We start from the raw sequence: 22,425 nt of genomic DNA, 5'->3' as shown, positions 1-22,425 counted from the left end.
AACCATGTCCATGTTTGTGAGATGAACTCCTTAAATTTGTCCACTGTGTGGGGCTTCCTCTCAGAAACCTTAGCCTTTACTATGCCCCAAAAAAAGACATCCATAGGTCTCAGGCCGGGTTAACATGGTGAGCAGTCAACGCTGCCACGATGCCCGATCCAAAGCTGTGGGTAGGTGTTGTCAAGATAAATCCATACTAACAAAACAAAATAGAAAGGGACGTCATCATAATGTATAATGTCGAAGTAATGTGTACCTACTTTTGGCCCACACACTAATTAGAAAGCTAGCAGAAATCCTTCAACTTGACTACAACCCCTCTAAGGTACAGTGACAGTGTTTGGTGAACTGATGCTGGGATAAAGCTTCATGCCTTGCACACGTTCCCCAAATGCTGACGTTTGACAAGCCTTACTAAATCCATCTGAGCAGTCATTAGCTCTGTGTGCTCTGTCTGCCTAATTTTTTTCTTCTATTTCACTTTTTTGTCCAAGTATATGTTTTTCCCAAGCATGTTTGAACCCGCTTACTGTTGACTGACTCGCTACCTCTGCTGGAAGTATATTCCAAGCTTCAACTACTTTTTCAGTAAACTAATACTTTCTAAGATTTTAGTTTGAAGTCATGTCCCCATGTTCTTGATCTTAGCTTCATATTGAAAATATTGCCCTCTTGAATCCTACTGTATATATACGTTTGATAGGAGACCAGTTCAAAGACACAATGGAAAAGTATTTAAAATATATTTAAAGTGTATGTACAGAGTGTCTGAACCTGGAAGAGGCAGCCAGCTGAGGAGACCAAGATTTCTCTTGGGACACCTGGCCAGCAGATCGTTGAAGGACATCCCTGGATACTCTGGGAAGATGAGTATGTCTTTTGAAGAGAACTCAGCATAACAGATAATAGGAGGGGGTGGAAATGAGAAAAAGCATTGGGGAATGAAGTTCCTTTTTATGCAGCACCCTTGAGCCACCTACCCCTCCTCATGGTTACTCAGTTGCTTCCTGCTGCTAAGGACACTAAAGAAACAGTGTTGGATGCAGAACAAGGTTCGGCTCACACTGTCACTCATCATGTGACTTGAGAGTTCTAAGTCGTATGACAAGTCGCACCCCATTAACTGCAATGGAACTGTTCTAATTGGTTGGACTCAAGTTGCTAAGTTTCGACTTAGAAAAAGCTTCCTGCACTACTTTGGGGCAACTTCATCACGACTTGCATTGACTTCTGTTAATGAAGTCACAAGCAGGCCGAAATGAAGTTGCGCAGGATGTCGGCTGTCAAAGTCGCACGACTTTGAAGATGCCTAGATGTGAACCGGCACTTAGCATGTCTGCATGGTTTAGTTTATTATCATAAGATGTGGCTGATCCAAGGATGAGATTAAAGTGGCTGTAAACCACAGACATGAAATATGAACAAAAAATATCCCTCTATAGTGTGTACTTGTCTCAATTAGGAGCACTAAGTGTAATTTCTGTCAGCTGCTTCTTTCCTCTGCCATCATCATGAATCACTTCTGACAAGTTTTCCTGACACCAAGAGAAAAATGGTGATGGGGGGGGGGGGGACCTCCAGCAGATTAACAGCCTCAGCTCTGTTCCTGTGTGTTGTGTGGAGGGAGGGGTGGTCCCTTTATATTTCAGCACTTTAAACAGATGTAGATAAGAGGAGACTGCAGATAAGCAGGCACAACTTATGTAGGGAGATTTGTTTCATCTCTGTGTATCACCTAAGGCCATTTACTTCACTGGGTATACTGTATGTACAAGTTTACAATCACTTTACAAAAGGACAGGGGTTTTGGTAAGGATCCAGGCTAAGCATTTACAGATGAGGGTGGCTTTCAGTGCTGCCTCAGAGATTTATTGATGTAATGATTTTAGTGTTTCCCCATTTTTATATATTATTGAGAAACCCCATGAAACACATGGCTGATGTCAATGCCCATGGATAGAGGATTATTTGTAGGGATAAATGATGCCTTATCATGTGTTGGACCTTTTAGTCAGTGCAGAGTAGTGGGTTTAGAGCCAGGAGCTCTTCTAGCAAGCACTTTAGTAAGAACTCCCAGACATGTCTCCTAGAGAGCTGATAATACAAGCAGGGAATATAAGCCTAGTGAGTACAACATGAGACCATATAATAGAGAGATGCCAAAGCACCTGTCTTTTTCTCCATCCCACCCTTGTGAAAGCAACTCCCTTAAGCCCATGATGCATCCTATTTCCTTTTACACTTTAAGCCAGCTCACGATTTCTGCTTTCCCATGTGCAAATAGCCTAAGCTCAGTGAATGAAATATTAACCTCCCTGGCGGTATGATTATTTCAGATTTTAGGTGCTGAATGCGGGACCATTATTTTGCATGGAAATTTGGCGTTTTATATTGTAGGCCTGCAATTCTTAGGAATAACTCTCTTAAATCTGTCCAAACAAGAGTCTAGTAGACATCCTGGGTATGATAAAGTTTGAAAAACAAAATCATAAATTATAATATAATAAATAACTATAAATAATTATAACAAATAATATTGTAATTATAATAAAAATTATTCAATAATGTAATCAAAACACTGAAATGTGCTCAGTTGCAGAATTGTCGCTGTCATTACTTTTATTTTTTTATGACGAATTTCCCCACAAATCGCTATCGCTCAATTCTGCAAGTGATTATAATTTATTATCGCTGTTTTCTAGCTGCTCTAAAATCACTTTTGACATAAAGGGACACTTTTTGGTTGCTATGGACAATCTACAATTTGCAGGCAGAAAGAACAGTTGTTATTATATAAAAGAACATGTAGGACACTGGGCAGACCACTAGGGACAAAGAGGATGTGTATTTTTTACATACAGTACTGTAATCTATAAGATTACAGTATACTGTATGTAATGTGTTTATTTACTTTTTTGAATTTGGCGCCGTTCTCCGCCCCCGTGCGTCGTAACGTCGCAGGGAACGGAGATCGGCGGCACACAGGGACACTGTGTGAATCGAGCGAGGACCCGCTCGCTCACACAGCGGGGATGCATCGCAGGATCCAGGGACAAGGTAAGTAACCTCTGCGTGTGGGTGCTGCGAGGCGAGCCCGAGTCTGGCTCGGGGTTACCGATCACAGCACAAAAATCTCACCCCGAGCCAGACTCGGGAATACCGCCAGCCAGGTTAAATAAAGATTTATTCAATTCCTCCTATTGTACATCTTGAGAGGTAAAGGATCAAGGTGTCTTCTACTACAGGATTCAAATGCTATTTTGAATGACCCCCTCTATTCCTGGGGTGGTGGGACAGTAGCTCAGCCTTTGAACACTATGGGGTAGATTTACTAAAGGCAAATAGGCCATTCACTTTTCAAGGAAAGTTGAACTTTGTCTTTGTATGGAAATTGTCTCCAGAGCTTAGTAAATGAGGTGCAAATTAAAAAGAATACCCAATCACGTGCAAGGAAAAAAATATATAATTTTTGCTTGAACATGATCAGAAAATGGAAGTCAACAGAGCTTCACTGCATTCATAAGATGGGAAAGGGAAAAAGGGAGGAAGGTAAAAATGTCCTTGCAAATTGCAGCTTGCCTTGCACAGAGAACAGTTGATTTGCCTTTAGTAACTCTCTTGTTATGATTTTTTAGAGATTTGTTTCCTTCTACTTCATCTGGACCTAGATAAGCCACTGTACCCCACACATTATGAATCAATCAGTACTGTTGTCATAACTGATTTTTTTTATTGCTTTAGAACATCTAAAGTCAATGGGAAGAGAAAGTGTCCTGCAAAACATCTAGATAGTAGCAAACCCGGGTAGCAAACGCTCCCCACTATCAATCTTACATTTTATTTGTATATATAAATGTATTGAATACGATACTGGCAGTCTTGCCAGTTTTGCTTGCTTGATGGTATAGTCTGGAATTCCCTTTTACCAAATCAATGTAAAATGCAGTAAAATATCTTATATCAACCATTTACCCATTAGGACACACTAACACTAACTGGGGAGATTTACTAAAACACTCAGCAGTCAGAATTTGGTGCAACTGTACATGGTAGCCAATCAGATTCTAACTTCAGCTTGTTCAGTAAATAAAATTTGAAAGCTGATTGGTTTTGGTTAGCAGAGTTGCAGCAGATTTTGCATTCTCCAGTCTTAGTAAATAACCCCCCACAGTCTTAAGGTTTATTTCAAAAGAAAAGCAACATCCCCCCCCCCCCCGTAATGTGTTTCCCTATATTTACTTAACCATTAAATGATGCAAAAAAAGTGCTTCAAGTTAAATACACTTTTATGTCAGGCGCTCCTCAGTACACATCCAAGAAATATCAACAATGGATCTTTCCATGTCCATGCATTCTGCCTAAATACATGGCGCTGTCTATAACGAGAATACGCTCTTATGTTTTATTGTTCCATCTTCAATTAATTGATTAAAGTTGATTAAAAATAAAATTTTATACCAAAGATCTCTTCTTTTGGCTCTGCCTTGAGAAATATGCCTAAAACACATTAAAAGTAAAAATGATTTTGTCCAGATGGGTTTGGAGAGCGCTTACCTTCACATTTTTGTGTTAATTCATTAAATCTGTGTCCAGCTGGGCATTTGCACTCAAAAGATCCAACTGTATTAATGCAATTTCCTCCTTGACACATCCCAGGGATGGCTTGGCATTCATCCACATCTGCCCCAAGGAAACAGAACAACAAAAACATGAAATGTTGAAAACATCTCTCAGTATGATCCCTTGCAGCTAATTATTCTTAAGGTCCGTCACCAGTTCATTAAAATGAACATTATGTAAGATCAGTTTGTACCAAAATAATTTCCATGCAGGAGATTAATCAAGGAACAGCATATTTTAATGAATGATTAAATCAGTCACAAGAGGAAGATGTGGGCTACATTGTGAACTCCAGCAAACAATATTCGTTTTACGGCTATCTCTTGCGTCAATAAGTACCTAGAATATGTATGTATTTGTTCTGGGTCAGGACTGAATTTACTTGAATAACATAGGAGCCAGATTGTGGATTAACTGGTGGAAAAGGGACCATATTTTCATCATTCTGATTAGTCTGCTAATATGATATAAGAATAGAAACAAATAATAAAATTATATCAATTAAAATAAAAAAAGAATGTGGCTGTTATGGATTATTGTCTATCACTGCTTATTCAGCTGGTATGTAAAACCCATAATTTTCAAGGAACATCAATGCTAGGGTTTCAATATAAAGCACAAGATTTAAAGGGTAGTTCCACTTTTGCAGGAAAATATGGATATCACCTACCGTACTTTATATTTGCTGCCTGTTCCCATTAACATACAGTAGCATAACTTTAAAAGAATATTTAAAGTGTTTGTAAACCTAGTTACACCACTTTTACCTACAGGTAAGGCTATATTTACCTGTAGGTACTGGAAATATCTCCTAAACCTGCACGGTTTAGGAGATATTTACCATATAATCTTGCGCCAAGGTCATTGGCGCATGCGCACTGAAGAAAGGGCATGACCGTGACTTTTCTTAAGGACCCGTGCCGTGACCTTCGACTACCACTAGCATGCGCAGGAGTGACGTCATGCAACTCCGGCCAGTCACAGAGACAGAGTCCACAGCCCCAAAAGGAGAGGGGTGACGATGGAAGATCACCAGGGGGGACCTTGTGGACTTCCTTTGCAGGTAAGTGCAACATAATGGGCTAGTATGCGATGAGAGTAAGCTCAGCCGGACCTTAGCCACTCTACTGGGACAGGCTCAAATTTAATTGAGATTAGAGAATGAGGATAGATTAGAGAAACTGAATTTATTCTCTTTTGAGAAAAGGGATATGATCAACATGTATAAATACATTGATGGTCCATTTAGTGAACTTGGTGGTAAGTTATTTACTTTAGGTCATCACAGAGGACAAGGGGGCACTCTTTACGTCTAGAGGAAAAAATATTTCATCTCCAAATACAGAAAGGCCTCTTCGCAGGAAGAGCTGGGAAAATTTGGAATAGTCTTCCTCAAGAGCTGGTTCTGTCCAGCTCAATAGATTGCTTTATAAAGGCCTGGATTCTTTCCTTAGGCCCCTTTCACACTGGGGCGTTTTTCGGGCATTATTCAAGCGTTTTTCAGGCGAAGCCTCAACTGCAATCCCAATGTGAAAGCCTGAGTGCTTTCAGAGCCCTTTCACACTGCCAGCACCCCGAAAAACGCTGGTAAAGCACCGCTAAGACCCTAACATTATAGGGCGTTTTTGCAGTGCCTCAGTGTGAAAGGGCAGGGCGTTTTTACAGCGCTTTAAATTAACTTCAATGGAGAGGGGCGTTTTTGGAGCATTTTTTTCAGCGCTCAAAACCTGCTCCAAAGATGCTGCTTGCAGGACTCAGTGTGAAAAGATCCATTGAGATGCATGGAGAGCGTTTTATGAGCGTTTTAATAGCGCTATTTTAACGCTGTAAAAACGCTTCAGTGTGAAAGGGGTCTAAATGTACAAAATATAACTGGGTACTAACATTTATAGGTAAAGTTGATCCAGGGAAAATCTGATTGCCTCTCGGGGGATCAGGAAGGATTTTTTTCCCTGCTGTAGCAAATTGGATCATGCTCTGCTGGGGTTTTTCGCCCTCCACCGGATCAACTGTGAGTATAGAATTGTGTACATGGGATTGTATTTTTTTTTTCTTTTTTATTGATTGACCTTGACGGACTTGTGTCTTTTTCAACCTGACTATGTAACTATGAATGTGTTGAGAAATGATTACAGTCAGCCATGACACTTTCTCCTGAAAGACATCTAAGGCCCCTTTCACAGTAATGATCCGCCTCCGTATACTCCGTATGCCCAGCGCTGACCCGGCGGATGACAGGGCGGTCCCCGCACACTGTGGACATACGGTCCGCAGGTGTGAAAGGGGCCTAAATGGTAAGACTTATTATTTTATTTTTTTAGTGCTGCTATGTTAATGGGAACACATAACAAACTTATAGCTGGGTTTTCTCAACTTTGACTGCAAAAGTGGAAATACACTTAAAGCTCACCCTAATACAGTGTTTCTCAATTCCAGTCCTCAGGCCCCCCCAACAGGTCAGGTTTTCAGGATATCCATTATTTTGCACAGGTGATTTGATCAGTTTCACTGCCTTAGTAATCACCACAGCCTTTTCATCTGAGGGAAATCCTGAAAACCTGACCTGTTGGGGGGGCCTGAGGACTGGAATTGAGAAACACTGCCCTAATATAACTACCCAAGTTCATGCTGAAAAAGGAACACAAAAGAGAAGAGAAAATGAAGTAACCTCGGGGTTGAATTCTTCCCTGTTTAGTTGACTGATACTTTTATTGTTTTTTATATGCGCCCATGAAAAAAATTGCACAAACCTTTACAGAATCCCCCCCAATCCCCCTGCAGTACTGGAAAGTTAGATTACTCAACAGTTTAGTATATGGCTGCCTCTGTTAACTTTCTGCTGCTTCCTGCCAGACATCCAGACAATAAAAGAATTTATACAGCTGGAAGTATTAGAGCAAAAGCCAAAAACTGTGTCAGAGCTCTCTATCAGGAGGCATGCTCAGAAAGAAGTGAGTAACATCTGGGCAAAGGCAACGATTTCAATCAGCTGCTCGCTCCAGCAGAATTAAGCATGTATTGCAGACATAGGTGGTTAAGTAACGTTTTCACACCGCGTGTCAGTTTAAAGCAATCTATCAGCTGACCAATAAAAAAGCACTTTCTGCGTTATGCTGCATGAGGTTCTTTCTTTGTTTTAATATTGTATTTTCTCATACACGGAGGGACTCTTGTCAGTGTGAAATTCATTAAGGCTTTGGTTTGTCTTGACCTCACTTGCTAATGTCCCCCGCCCCCCCCCTTTTTTCATAATTCTCGTATACAGTCGTGAGGTAATGTATCTGACAATGATTTTCCATTCTCTCTGCAATGCCGGGGCATGAAACAAGGCAGCCTGTCCAAACGGCTCTAACTCAGTCAACATCAGCACTTGCAGCAGCTCCATGTAGACTGCATACCTTGACACGCTCCCGTTCGAATGTTTGGAATGAAGCCGCGTCGGCAAGGATGTGGCTGGGCTGGGCACATCTCACAAGGGTGGCCCCATGCTCTTCCCACTGTGGCACAGCATAGTGTCTTTGTGCAAACGATGCCACTCAGCTGTCCTTGGCACATCTGGTTGCTGACAGCGGCGAAACAAGGTCCAGTCCTGTAATCTGCAAACAAAAGAATAAAGATGCATAAGAAATTGTCTCCAGCAAACTCACTCATTAAGAATGTATGACATTTTATATTGCACCAACATACTTCACAGCACTAAATAATCATTTGATTCATTGTAGTTTCCAATTCAATGTCCAGACAACAATCAATAAGGGAAACAAACACATGAGGTATACCAATGTTTCTACTGATTCTGGCTAGAAACTTGGGCATTAGCATTAATGGCATACAAACATATAAACTCCATGTAGTCATTTTCCAATCTGTCTTGTATGTAACCTGGAGAGTGAAAAATCTGGGGCAGCTGTGCATGGTAGCCAATCAGCTGCTAACTTCAGCTTGTTCCATTAACCACTTGTTCTAAATAGGTTCCTTTAACCACTTAAGCCCCGGACCAATATGCTGCTAAATGCCCAAAGGCGTTTTTACAATTCGGCACTGCGTCGTTTAACAGACAATTGCGCGGTCGTGCGACGTGGCTCCCAAACAAAATTGACGTCCTTTTTTCCCCACAAATAGAGCTTTCTTTTGGTGGTATTTGATCACCTCTGCGGTTTTTATTTTTTGCGCTATAAACAAAAATAAAGCGACAATTTTGAAAAAAATGCAATATTTTTTACTTTTTGCTATAATAAATATCCCCCAAAAACATATATAAAAAAAAAATTTTCATCAGTTTAGGCCGATACGTATTCTTCTACCTATTTTTGGTAAAAAAAATCGCAATAAGCGTTTATCGATTGGTTTGCGCAAAATTTATAGCGTTTACAAAATAGGGGATAGTTTTATTATTTTTATTATTTTTATTATTTTATTATTTTTTTCTTTTTTACTACTAATGGCGGCGATCGTGACTGCGGCATTAAGGCGGACACTTCGGACAATTTTGTGTGTTTACAACTGTAGGGGGGTGTGGCTGTAGGACTGACGTCATCGATCGAGTCTTCCTATAAAGGGGATCACTCGATCGATGCAGCCGCCACATTGAAGCACGGGGAAGCTGTGTTTACACACGGCTCTCCCCGTTCTTCAGCTCCGGGGAGCGATCGCGACGAATAGCCGCGCCGTCGTCCCGGATCGCTCCCCGCGGGAATCCGACCGCCGCATGTACCAGGGGGGGTCCCGATCGGACCCTCGACCCGCGGAAAGGCAAGGATGTACCTGTACGCCCATTTGCCTGTACGTGCCATTCTGTGGACGTACATATACATGCGGCGGTCGGGAAGTGGTTAAGCTAGTGCATTGTTGGTTCACTTACCTTTTCCTTTGATTTCCCTTCTAAATGTTTTTTTTCTTTGTTTGAATTTCCCACTTCCTGTTCCTCCTCAGTAAGCTTGCCTCCATTATCTGAGCCGTTCTGGCTGGGGGTTAGTCAGCGTGCTCACCCCCTCCCTTGGGACTACATCCCTGCGGAGAGACGCTGTGCGTACTCGCCCCCTCCCTTGGGACTACATTCCTGCAGGGAGATGCTGTGCGTACTCGCCCCCTCCTTTGGGACTACATCCCTGCGGGGAGACGATGTGCATACTCGCCCCCTCCCTTGGGACTACATCCCTGCGGGGAGACGCTGTGCGTGCTTGCCCCCTCCCTTGGGACTACATCCCTGCGGGGAGACGATGTGCATACTCGCCCCCTCCCTTGGGACTACATTCCTGCAGGGAGATGCTGTGCGAACTCGCCCCCTCCCTTGGGACTACATCCCTGCGGGGAGACGATGTGCATACTCGCCCCCTCCCTTGGGACTACATCCCTGCGGGGAGACGCTGTGCGTGCTTGCCCCCTCCCTTGGGACTACATCCCTGCGGGGAGACGATGTGCATACTCGCCCCCTCCCTTGGGACTACATTCCTGCAGGGAGATGCTGTGCGAACTCGCCCCCTCCCTTGGGACTACATCCCTGCGGGGAGACAATTGCATACTCGCCCCCTCCCTTGGGACTACATCCCTGCGGGGAGACGCTGTGCGTGCTTGCCCCCTCCCTTGGGACTACATCCCTGCGGGGAGACGATGTGCATACTCGCCCCCTCCCTTGGGACTACATTCCTGCAGGGATGTAATCGCAAGGGAGGATGTGAGCACGCTTACTAACCCCCAGCCAGAACAGCTTGGATGATGGGGGCAAGCTTACTGAGAAGGAACAGGAAGTAAGAAATTCAGACAAAGAAAAAAACATTTAGGCTCCATGCACACTGAAGCTAAAAAAAAGCTATAAAAAAAACGCCAGTAGCTTGAAAGGAAGCCTTTCAAAGTTTTTAAGCATTTTTGTAATAGCTTTAATCAGCGTTTTTCAGTGTATTTTTTTTTTGTATGGGTAAAAAAACGCAAAAAAACGCTGGTGCCAGCGTTTTTGAGCATTTTTTACCGTTTATAAGCGTTTTTGAGAGTTTTTTTGGCGTTTTGCGTATTTTAGCATTTTTCCCCGCCGAAAAACGGTACTTTGAACGCAAATTTTGGGCGTTCAGAAAAAAGGCAATAAACTCCAAGGCTCATTAACACTAAAAAACGCCCAGGTGTCCATGGGCACATAGGCTAACATAAAGTTCAGTTTATGGGCTTTAAAAAAAAAAAAGCCCAAACGCCTATAAACTGCAGTTTATCAGCTTCAGTGTGCATGGAGCCTTAGAAGGGAAATCAAAGGAAAAGGTAAGTGAATCAACAATGCACTAGCTTAAAGGAACCTATTTAGAAAATAAAAAATGAACCTTTACAACCAATTGAATGCATCCTATGCATTAACCACCCTGGCGATATGATTGTGTCAGATTTTTGCATCTCAAAGCGGTACTTTGTTTTGCATAGAAAATTTGCATTTTATATTTTAGGCCTGTAATTCTTAGTAATAACACACTTAAAGTGGTTGTAACCTCTCTACTTTCACTTTTGCTCTTTTAACGGCACTCTATGTGTGCCGTTTCTATTTCCTTATACTGAAAATGGCACAATCGGGAATCCTTAGGATAGTGTACTCTTCAGCTTCCTGGTTTTCCCCTTGTGACTGTAGTAGACTCAGTAGTAAAAATGGCGCGGCCAAACTCAGGAAGAAGATATAATATAGAAAAGCAGAAAAAGGTATTTCCAACATCGTTTTAATAACATTTTAATATGGAAGGCATCTATATACATTGTTGCATGATCATATTAAAAAAAATAAAAATAAAGTTTGAAACACTAAATCATAAATTATAATATAATAAATAACTATAAATAATTATAAAAAATAATAATATAATAATAATAAAATTAATTTCCCCACGATTCACTATCGCTCAATTCTGCAACTGTTCTAGTTTACTATCGCTGTTTTCTAGCTGGTTTCAAAACACTTTTGACGTAAAAGGACACTTTTTGGTTGCTGTGGACAATCTCAAGTTTCCAGGGAGAAAGAACAGTATATATAATATAACACTGCATGCAGGGCACTGGACAAAGCACTAGGGACAAAAGGGATGTGAAATTATTTCATACAGTAATGTAATCTGTAAGATTACAGTGTACTGTATGTGTTATGAATTTTGAACTTTTTGAATTTCCTGCCGGGCTCCACCCCCATGCGTCGCGACGCTCGCAAGGAACGGAGTCCGGCACACACACAGAGGAATTGGGCGGAGGACATCGCAGGATCCTGGTGACAAGGTAAGTATACTGCACCAGGATCCTGAGATGCAATCCGATGTGGCTCAGGGTTACCGCTAATGGTACTGAAATTTAACCCCAACCCACACTCAGGAATACCGCCTGGGAGGTTAAGGTAAAAAAACTTTTATCACTGACCAGCACCCCAGTCTTACTCACCTCCCATGCCGGAGATGCGCACACCCTCTCTGGCCGCGGTTCTCACCTCTTGATTGGATAGATTGATAGCAGCGCAGCCATTGGCTCCCACTGCGCTCAATCAAATCCAATGACGTGGGCACCGGGAACGGGCAGAGTCCGACATTCTGTGTCTGTGGACGCAAAGGCTGAACTCAGGAGGGCATCCACACAGTAACCCCCAGGGAGAGCACTTCTCCTAGGGGGTTTCCCAATGCGGGGAGGAGCCACAAGACCCCTTAGGGGACCCCAGAAGACGAGGATCAGGGACACTCTGTGCAGTGGAGGTAAGTATGATATATTTGTTATTTAAAAAAAAAAACGAGGGTTTAAAACCCCTTTAAGGACCAAAAGATTTTCTCCCTTCCTGACCAGGCCATTTTTTTGAGAAACAGCACTGTGTTGCTTTAACTGACAATTGCGCAGTTGTGCAATGCAATCGCTACAATATACCAGTCCAGAGTTTACAGATGATGGCTAGCAAAATATTACTTCCCAAGATACATTTAATAAAAGAAAGTTATGTTTTTTATTATACATTTATATTATTATTTTTCTATAATGTTGCATATTTTTTGTATAGAGGGTCAGGGGGGCACAGGGCAATTTCCCCTTTTCAAAGCATGGATTCATCCTGCCTTGTATACACGGTTCAGGCTGCTGGGGGTGTAATGGTGTAGAAGAGAGGGGCGGACTGACCATTCGGGCACTCAGGCACTGCCCGAGGGCCCCATGCCACTAGGTGGCTCCATCAGGGTTGCCAGTCTCAGTAAAACCAGGGACAGTATGTAAAAATCGGTGTTTTTAAAAAAAATCCCAAGATTATAGCTGCCCCGCCTCTCCAGTACCTTTTCAGTGTGTGTATGTGTATTCTGTGTGTATGTATATTGTGTGTGTATATTGTGTGTGTATATTGTGTGTCTGTGTGTGTATACTGTGTATGTATACTGTGTGGCCCCATAATCTATTGCCTGGGGGCCCCATAATCTCCTATTGCTCGGGGGCCCCATAATCTCCTATTGCTCGGGGGCCCCATAATCTCCTATTGCCCAGGGGCCCCATGAGTTGTCAGTCCGCCCCTGGTAGAAGATACTGGTGTAGGATAATGCACCATGTCACAAAGCTCAAATCATCTCACCACTGGTTTCTTGAACATGACAATGAGGTCACTGTACTCCAATGGCCTCCACATACAATCACCAGATCTCAATCCAACAGAGCACCTTTGGGATGTGGTGGAATGGGGGATTTGCATCATGGATGTGCAGCCGACAAATCTGTAGCAACTGCGTGATGTTATTATGTCAATATGGACCAAAATCTCTGAGGAATGTTTCCAACACCTTGTTGAATCTATTCCACAGACTTAAGGCAGCTATGAAGGCAAAAGGGGGTCCAACCCTGTACTGGCAAGGTGTGCCTAATAAAGTGTCCGGTGAGTGTAAATGGTTACAATATAAATTATCAAATCATTTTATCCTAGGTTTCCATAAGTCAATCACTTTTTCATGTTCTCCAGATGGGATGACACAGCAATGGGACTACAACTAGATACATTATTGGCCAGCCCAAGCACCACATTTCTAGACCATGACACACATTTAGCACATGATTACTTCCCTGTGCAACTGCATCAGAAATGAACATCACACTAGAAAAAGACTTACAGGGGATCTTTGAAAAAAGATCAAATATCACAAAATGGAGCCAGGAGTAAATGTAATTTAAAACAACTAAATCCATTTTTTTGTTTTGGATACAGTAGTGACCCTAACCCCAATTCAGGTTTTATTGCTGTCCAAGTTGCCCCTGGGGAGATTTCCTCTCATTTCCTGTCTCTGTGAAGAACCTACTAGAGAGCCAATGATACTCTCACCAGCCTCCTGCGAATTATCGAAAGTGACAGATGGAGAATTCATGCCAAAGAGAGGATGTAAATACCCTGGTCACACAGCAATACCTTGCTCGTTACAAGAAGTGAAGGGGAAGCTTTCTAAGTAGGTCACAGACAACAATATGAAGCCTGATAGACAATACAAACTTTCCTTATTCTTTCCTTTTTTCAAACAGAAAAAAAAGTGAAGTTCTACTTTAAGGCCTCATGCACACTGTTGCTCCTAAACTGACATTTTTGGGGCTTTTGGTGTTTTTTGCTAAGCCTCTGAATGCACTTCATAAAAAGCCTATATGTCCATGCACACATAGGGGTTGATTTACTAAAGGCAAATAGACTGTGCACTTTGCAAGTGCAGTTGTTCCAGAGCTTAGTAAATGATGTGAAGCTTCACTTTGCAAAAAATACCCAATCACGTGCAAGGAAAATAAAAAAACTGCTTTTTCTGCACTTGATTGGATGGTGGAAGTCAGCAGAGCTTCTGCTCATTTACTAAGCTCTGGAGCAACTGGTTCAGAGATGTCAAGAGTATGTGGCGGCAACCAGGTGAGGAGTACAAAGACAAGTGTGTCTTGCCTACAGTCAAGCATGGTGGTGGGAGTGTCATGGTCTGGGGCTGCATGAGTGCTGCCGGCACTGGGAAGCTACAGTTCATTGAATGCCAACATGTACTGTGACATACTGAAGCATAGCATGATCCCCTCCCTTCGGAGACTGGGCCGCAGGGAAGTATTCCAACATGATAACGACCCCAAACACACCTACATGACGACCACTGCCTTGCTAAAAAAGCTGAGGGTAAAGGTGATGGACAGGCCAAGTATGTCTCCAGACCTAAACCCTATTGAACATCTGTGGGGCATCCTCAAAAGGAAGGTGGAGGAGTGCAAGGTCTCTAACATCCACCAGCTCTGTGATGTTGTCATGGAGGAGTGGAAGAGGACTCCAGTGGCAACCTGTGAAGCTCTGGTGAACTCCATACCCAAGACGGTTAAGGTAGTGATGGAAAATAATGGTGGCCACACAAAATATTGACACTTTGGGCCCAATTTGGACATTTTCACTTAGAGGTGTACTCACTTTTGTTGTCAGCGGTTTAGACATTGATGGCTGTGTGTTGAGTTATTTTGAGGGGACAGAAAATTTACACTGTTATACAAGCTGTACACTGAGGGCCAGATTCAGGTACATTTACGTTGCTCCACGGCAGCATAACGTATCTGATTTCCGTTACACCGTCGCAAGTTTACAGCGTAAGTGCCTGATTCACAAAGCTCTTACCTGCAAACTTGCGGCGGTGTAACGTAAATCCGCTCGGCGCAAGCCCGCCTAATTAAAATGGGGCAGGCACCATTTAAATTAGGCGCATTCCCGCGGCGAACGTACTGCGCATGCTCAGTCGGGAAAATTACCCGACGTGCATTGCGCTAAATGACGTCGCACGGACGTCATTTGTTTAGACGTTAACGTAAATGGCGTCCAGCGCCATTCACGGACGACTTACGCAAACAACGTGATTTTTTAAATTTCGACGCGGGAACGACGGCCATACTTAACATTGGTTAGTGGGCAGCCTTAGTTTTATGTGGCGTATCTCGATGGAAACGACGTAAGGTTAGAGCGAAGGGTAACGCGGATCTTCGTGAATCGCCGTAACTAGTCATTTGCATATTCTACGCCGACCGCTATGGAATCGCCACCTAGCGGCCGACCTAGAATTGCATCCTAAGATCCGACAGTGTAATTCAATTAGACCTGTCGGATCTTAGGCCTATCTATGCGTAACTGATTCTATGAATCAGCCGCATAGTTAGGACGGGCGGATCACAGATATACGACGGCGTATCAGGAGATACGCCGTTGTATCTCTTCTGTGAATCTGGCCCTCACTACTTTACATTGTAGCAAAGTGTCTTTTCTTCAGTGTTGTCACATGAAAATATATAATAAAATATTTACAAAAATGTGAGGGGTGTACTCACTTTTGTGAGATATTATATATAGCACCAACTTTACAACATAAAGGGAGACAATACAGAAACAATACAATTAAATACAAGAGGGTTGCTCCTGCACGCTTAATCCCTGTATTGGATATCTGATATCTGGATATCTGATGAAATCTAATCCGATGGACTTTTTCGTCGGATATCCGATGAAGTTGACTTTCATCAGTCTTGCCTACACACCATCAGTCAAAAATCCGACTGTGTCAAAACGCGTGACGTACAACACTATGACGAGCCGAAAAAAATGAAGTTCAATGCTTCCGAGCATGCGTCGACTTGATTCTGAGCATGCATTGATTTTTGTCCGATGGAGTTCCACACAGACGATCGGATTTTTCTATTGTTTTTTTTATCCATATGAAAAAACATGTTCTATTTTTTTTCACCGATGGAAAAAAAAACGATGGGGCCCACACATGATCGGTTTGTCCGATTATAACAGTCCATCAGTCTGTTTTCATAGGACAAACCGATCGTGTGTACACGGCTTTAGAATCTAATAGGATGGAGCTGGTGGAACAAAAGATAATAACTGTGAGGGATGAACTGATGGAAGAGATAGAGGATTTGTTAATAGCTGAAGGCAGGATAGGCTTCCCTGAAGAGATGAGTTTTCAGGCATCATCTAGAAGTAGGCAGAGTAGAAGATAGCTGGACAGATTGGGGTAGGGAGTTCCAGAGGATGGGAGAGTAGCTCTGGAGAAGTCCTGGAGACAAGCTTGAGAGCAGGACAAATAAGAGCAGACAATGAAAAATTCATCCAAAGTGTACAATCTCTCGTGAACAAATAAATAAAATCAATACAAAAATTCATCCAAATATAAAGTATCTCATAAATGATTAGATCTGAAGTGGAAAAGTCAAAAAGAATTATAAATTCATGTGAAAATCCAAGAAAAGCTCATCAATAAAGAAGTTTGTGAAACTGCAAAATTAAAAATCAATCTTCTGTCATAAAGTCCTTAAACACCAGGAGAAAAGTGCATACGAGGTGTGTTCAGAAAGTAATGAGAATATTATTTCAAAGATTATTTTATTGAAAGATTTTACAATTGAACGTTGACTCCTTCAAAGTATGCGAGTGTACACAACGCTCCCAGCGATTTTTCATAGCATCCCTGGAAGTCTTCATGTGGGATGGCGTACAGAGCCGACGTACTTTGACTTTTGAATTGCTCATTCAAGCTTTCTTGGAGTAAGGTGATGTATGTTTGGTGCCATTCTGAACCTAGTTTCTTTCATCTCGGGATCAAACTCCCTTTCCAAACAGGCCAACAGATCTTGGCAAACGAGTTGACAGTGTTTCTTCTGCTCAGGTGACAAGCTCTTTGGAACAAGTTTTGCACACACTTTTCTCACGTTCAAATCCTGAGTCACGATTTCATGAACAATTGACTTGGTAATTCCCGTTTCCTCTGCAATCATTCTGATAGTGAGCCTTCGGTTACAGTAGAGAACAGTCCTCCACATTCTGTTCTTGACAAAGAGGGGTGTCCTGGTCGTTGTTTATCTTCAATGCCTTCTTGTCCTTCGTTGAAGGTCTTGTGCCATCGGTACACGTGTATAGATAATAGTGCAGCTTCTCCATAAGCTTTCTTCACCATTTCCAAAGTTTCTGATGCCCTTTTACTGCTGTTCCAAACTCACTTGCATGTTTGTTAATACGATGCACTTGAACAGAGTATCAAAATAAAGAACGTCTCAACTCTGACAGGGCTGGAATGCAACTGATCAGTGTTCTAACGTTCACCTGCTCTGCGTGTCCTAAAAGATATAGCCTCTAAAGTAGGAATACATAAGTAATATAATAAAATGTACCATCATCCAGTGATTTAAGTATAGAAGAATTGGGTCTAAGGTCCCCAAACCAAAGAGCCAAAGAAGAGGGGGGGCGCGATTGGACTATTGCGGTACCGATAAAGTAAATATCAATTATACAAATGCAAATATAAAACACGAAAATTATTTTATTGATAACAACATCAAAAAAGTTACAGAATTAAAATAGTGATGACCGTACAGAACACCAATAAATTCATCCCCGAAGGGGAAGAAAACGGTGAATTGAGGGTCACGACAATCATCTTGACTAGTTTTGTGGCAAAAGCTGCATGTCCCCCGGCGTCCTCTTCTCCACAGTGTCTCTGCGTTGATTGGATAGATTGATAGCAGTGCAGCCATTGGCTTCCACTGCTGTCAATCAAATCCAATGATGCGGCCGACGGGGGGCGGGACCGAGTCATACAGTCGGCGTCTATGGACGCTGACTGTATCACATGGGAGCGCACCCGCAAGCTAACCCCCTCTGGAGAGAGCTTCCCAGAGGGGGTTAGCTATTGCGGGGAGGCCGCTATGGGACCCCAGAACAGGAGGATCAGAGCCACGAACTGCACTATGGAGGTAAGTATGACATGTTTGTTATTTAAAAAAAATAAACCTTTACAACTCCTTTAAGGATCCTCTGGACACTTATTGGAACTGGAGAACTGGTTTGGAGAAGCTATGAAACCTCTTCAACACCAAAGAACAAGTCCAGTTGAATGTGACTAACTAATACTACTTACTAGCTATACCATGACCTGGATAAGTAAGAACCTTCACAGACATGTTGATAATATGAATGTATATATGGTACTGTAAGCCAGAGTGTGTACATGAATCTGTGTATTTTTAGGATTTATTCTATATTCTTCTGATTCATATGGAAAAAATAAAACCAAGAATTTTTTTAACTCTTTTATGATCTTTATAAATGACATTCTGAGATCTAATTTTTGTATACTGTTTTTGCCCATGCTATTAGAACAGCATGTTTACAAGACACTTGCTTGTTTTAAAAATCATTTTTAAATGCAGTTTATCCATGTTAGCTGTTTTCACAAAAATGATTGCTGAGGAATACAACTGCATATTGTTTTTTGATGTGTATTGCCACTCTTCCTGCTCTAATTAATGCTCACAGCACAAACAATCAGGATTTATAAGTATTATTCTTTGTAATAAACCATGTCATGGCAATAACAAACACCATCAATGGAGAACACCCCACTGTTTCCATGACATTGCTAACATCTGTACAACTGAGTGTGTCATTGTTGGATGGGGGAAACTTGGCGAGAAAGAGAGAAAAAAACAATAATTGACCCTGGCAAAGGGGTTTTGGCATTGAGATCAATGATCAATAACACTTAACCATGCTGTCAGTTTAGCCTATAAATGACATCTGTGTAAAAATTGTACCAACTCCTTCAGCGCTCCAAAGAAGGCCCCTAAGAACAAGGCAAAACATATCTGGGTTTCTTTAATAATACATTTTGACTTGAGTAATATTGGCACAAAAAAGGTATAAAGGAAAAGTACAGCCAAAGCTTGTTTGGCTTTACATCTCCTGTGGATCACAGGAGTGCAGTTTGTTCTGCGCTCCTGTGACCCGTTTTCCCGCCCACTCCACAGCCCAGCGTTCCGAGTGAGGGGGTGGTGACAGAACAGAGAGCCGGCGACTCACAGTCACCAGCTCTCTGTTCAGGGAGCTCTGAGAGATCTGAGCTCTGAGAGATCGGAGGTGTTTGATTATCGGTTCTCAGTCTTAGAGGCGGCGGGGACAGATGCACTATCCACCTAGGTAAGTACGATTACAAAAAAAAAAAATATTATCATGCTTCTCTCTTAAAAAGTCCATGTTAGGGAATCATACAAAGATGATAATAGACCAAAACAAGTCCGTAAAATGTGTTATGCACCAGTGGCAGCCCTTCTCAGAGTAAGCCAGCTCTGTTTGGGTCCGAAATTTAAAAAAAGGCAGCGCCATCTAAGTGCGCCAACTTTATTGACAAACGGTAATTAAAGTCACAGATAAAGTAATGTAAAGCGCATCGATGTTTAGAAGCCACCACCACAGCGTCCCTTCCTGCAAGATCCACTGAAGGCAGAAGATGCAGCGGCTAGATACATATGTATAAGGCTGGTCATAAATGGGTTGAATTTTGAAAGAATGTTCTTTCGAAAATCTTATCTAAGAATTTTGGTTCAAATTTTGCACCATTAGTGGGCTGCAGCAACAACCAATTTGTATGTGGCCATCAAATTTGAGTAATCAGACATGTTGGAAATTTTTTGAAAAAAAAATGATTTTCTGATCAATGATGGAAGAATCGCACGAGAAATGTAATCGAAAAAGAAACGCGCATGTGCAAGAAAAGAAAATTCCCAGAAAGAAAAGAAGATTCCCAGCCATGAAAATTATTTTCTGTAGCAACATGAGGTGAAAATAAAGGCTTGGTTGGTTGAATTTCGAAAGCAATGGTGGCACCAACGAATCACAAAATTTCAGATTTTCAAAAGAAAATTCTTTCAAAATTCAGCCATGTATGGCCAGCCTTAGGCATGTTATTTATGATGTAATGGAAGTACAAGAACAAAATTGTGGTGAATCTGCGCCAGTTTGCTGTCTACGGGAACTATGGCCGGGGAGCACCAATTTTTCAAAGCCGGGCACCCCTTCTATATACTCCCATGTTAAATGTAAGTCTAGTCATGGACACAGTGAGGCATGGGCACAGTGAGGCACAGTGAAGCATTGGCACAGTGAGGCATGGGCACAGTGTGGCATGGACACAGTGAGGCATGGACACAGTGAGGCATGGGCACAGTGAGGTTAGGGCATAGTGAAGCCTACACAGTGAGGCATGGACACAGTGAGGCATGGGCACAGTGAGGTTAGGGCATAGTGAAGCTTACATAGTGAGGCATGGGTACGGTGAGGCATGCACATGGACACAGTGAGGCATGCAGATGAACACCCTAGGCTTATACTCGAGTCAATACGTTTTCCCATTTTTTTGTGGTAAAATTTGGTGCCTCAGCTTATATTTGGGTCGGCTTATACTCGAGTATATACAGTACATTATTACACATGTATTACACTACATTCGATTCCATATGCCCAATCAGATTTAAACAAGCTTGTGGGCCATTCTGGGGAACCTCTAACCAAACAAGCTTCTTCGGCCTCGTTCACACGACCGAGTTTCTCTGCAAAAAACAGCAAGAAACTTGCTAGGAGATATTTTTTTGCCGAGGAAACCGGTCGTGTGTACATTTTCGTTGAGGAAACTGTCGAGAAACTCGACGAGCCAAAAAGAAAGCATGTTCTCTATTTCCTTGGCGGAAATGGAGAAAATTGGCTTGTCGAGTTTCTCGACGGCTTCACAAGGAACCCGACGAGCATAAACGATGTGTTTCGCCCGTCGAGTTCCTCAGTCGTGTGTACGAGGCTTTAGGAGCACAGAGCTTTTGCTTGCTTCAAGTGAGTTTTGCATTCCTATGCAAGTCTATAGGAATGAGAAACCCACTTGAAGCAGGTCAGAGGAAGGTCAACTGAAGGTCAAATGCACCTCATTGAATTTTGGATGATCTCAGAAACATCTCAAACTGATGTCAAACTGATGCCTTTGACACAAGCCCAAAGCCCTTTGACACAGACCCTTATCCTGGTGTGTTAGCTTTGTGAAATGAGCCTTCTGCCTGTTCACTTCAGGCATAAGAAAACAGGATAGGTGCTCTTTAACCACTTGACCTCTGGAAGATTTCGCCCCCCCCCCCCCTTTATGACCTGGCCATTTTTTGTGATCCGGCACTGCGTTACTTTAACTCACAATTGAGCGGTCGTGTGTCACTGCCCCCAAATAAATCATATGTCGTTTTCCCCCACAAATAGAGCATTCTTTTGGTGGTTGTTGATCACCCCTGCGTTTTATATATTTTTCGCTATAAACAAACAAAGAGTGACAAGTTTGAAAAAAAAAAAATATTTAGAGACTTCAATGGGAGCAATTGAAAAACATGCAAAATGTGTGTTTTTGTGCGTTTTCTAGCCTAGCAACTCGATTTTCATTGCTTTTCATAATAAAAAAACAAAAGCTAGAAATGCGCTCAAAAGTCTCTAAATGCAAAAAACAAAAAAAAAACAGAAATTGACCAAAGATGCTCAGCTCAAGTGTAAAGGGAACCTTAGGGATACAATTCAACCCTAGAATTGTCAAAATACACTTTTTAAATACTTGCCAATATGTTCATTTTCATTGCAGCTAATTAGGCAAAATGTGTGCAAAAAAAATAAAATCTGTCCCTAAATTGCAGTTAAAATAAAAGAAACAACATATTAACAGCCTCAAACAAAAGACAGTTCACATAAATGTCCATCATTGTTTTAAGTAGGACTTGTTAAAGCCAATATATTCCAATATATCCCATTGCAGTACACTGTGAAAGGGTCCGTAATTCTGCATTTTTGGTCTGACATGCTATTCTCAGCCCTGAGGCACAGTCATGTGCAGAAGCCCAGGAGCGCGCTCAGGCTCACGCCACATGCAACGAAAGACGAGTCGCACACCAATAACATCCTCAAACTCAAGTTAGTTTATAGGGCTTTCAGAAACAGCTTACAGCACACACAGTAAATCTCCCACCCAAAGTCACACCACTAATGCG

General features: G+C 42.2%; 1 protein-coding gene across 1 annotated transcript in view; it reads right to left on the bottom strand.

The window, feature by feature from the left end:
- FBN1 (fibrillin 1) overlaps nt 1-22,425 on the bottom strand; it is a 359,844-nt gene that overhangs the window by 197,507 nt on the left and 139,912 nt on the right. The window contains exons 6-7 of the mRNA XM_040342652.1: nt 8,019-8,216; nt 4,555-4,680 (exon numbers count right to left, since the gene is read on the bottom strand). Coding sequence (XP_040198586.1) covers nt 4,555-4,680; nt 8,019-8,216 — 324 coding nt within the window. The remainder of the gene's footprint in view (nt 1-4,554; nt 4,681-8,018; nt 8,217-22,425) is intronic.

This window comes from Rana temporaria, chromosome 3 (genome assembly GCF_905171775.1).
Source record: "Rana temporaria chromosome 3, aRanTem1.1, whole genome shotgun sequence".
NCBI classification, from domain to species: domain Eukaryota; kingdom Metazoa; phylum Chordata; class Amphibia; order Anura; family Ranidae; genus Rana; species Rana temporaria.
This window is presented reverse-complemented; position numbering and strand designations above follow the sequence as displayed.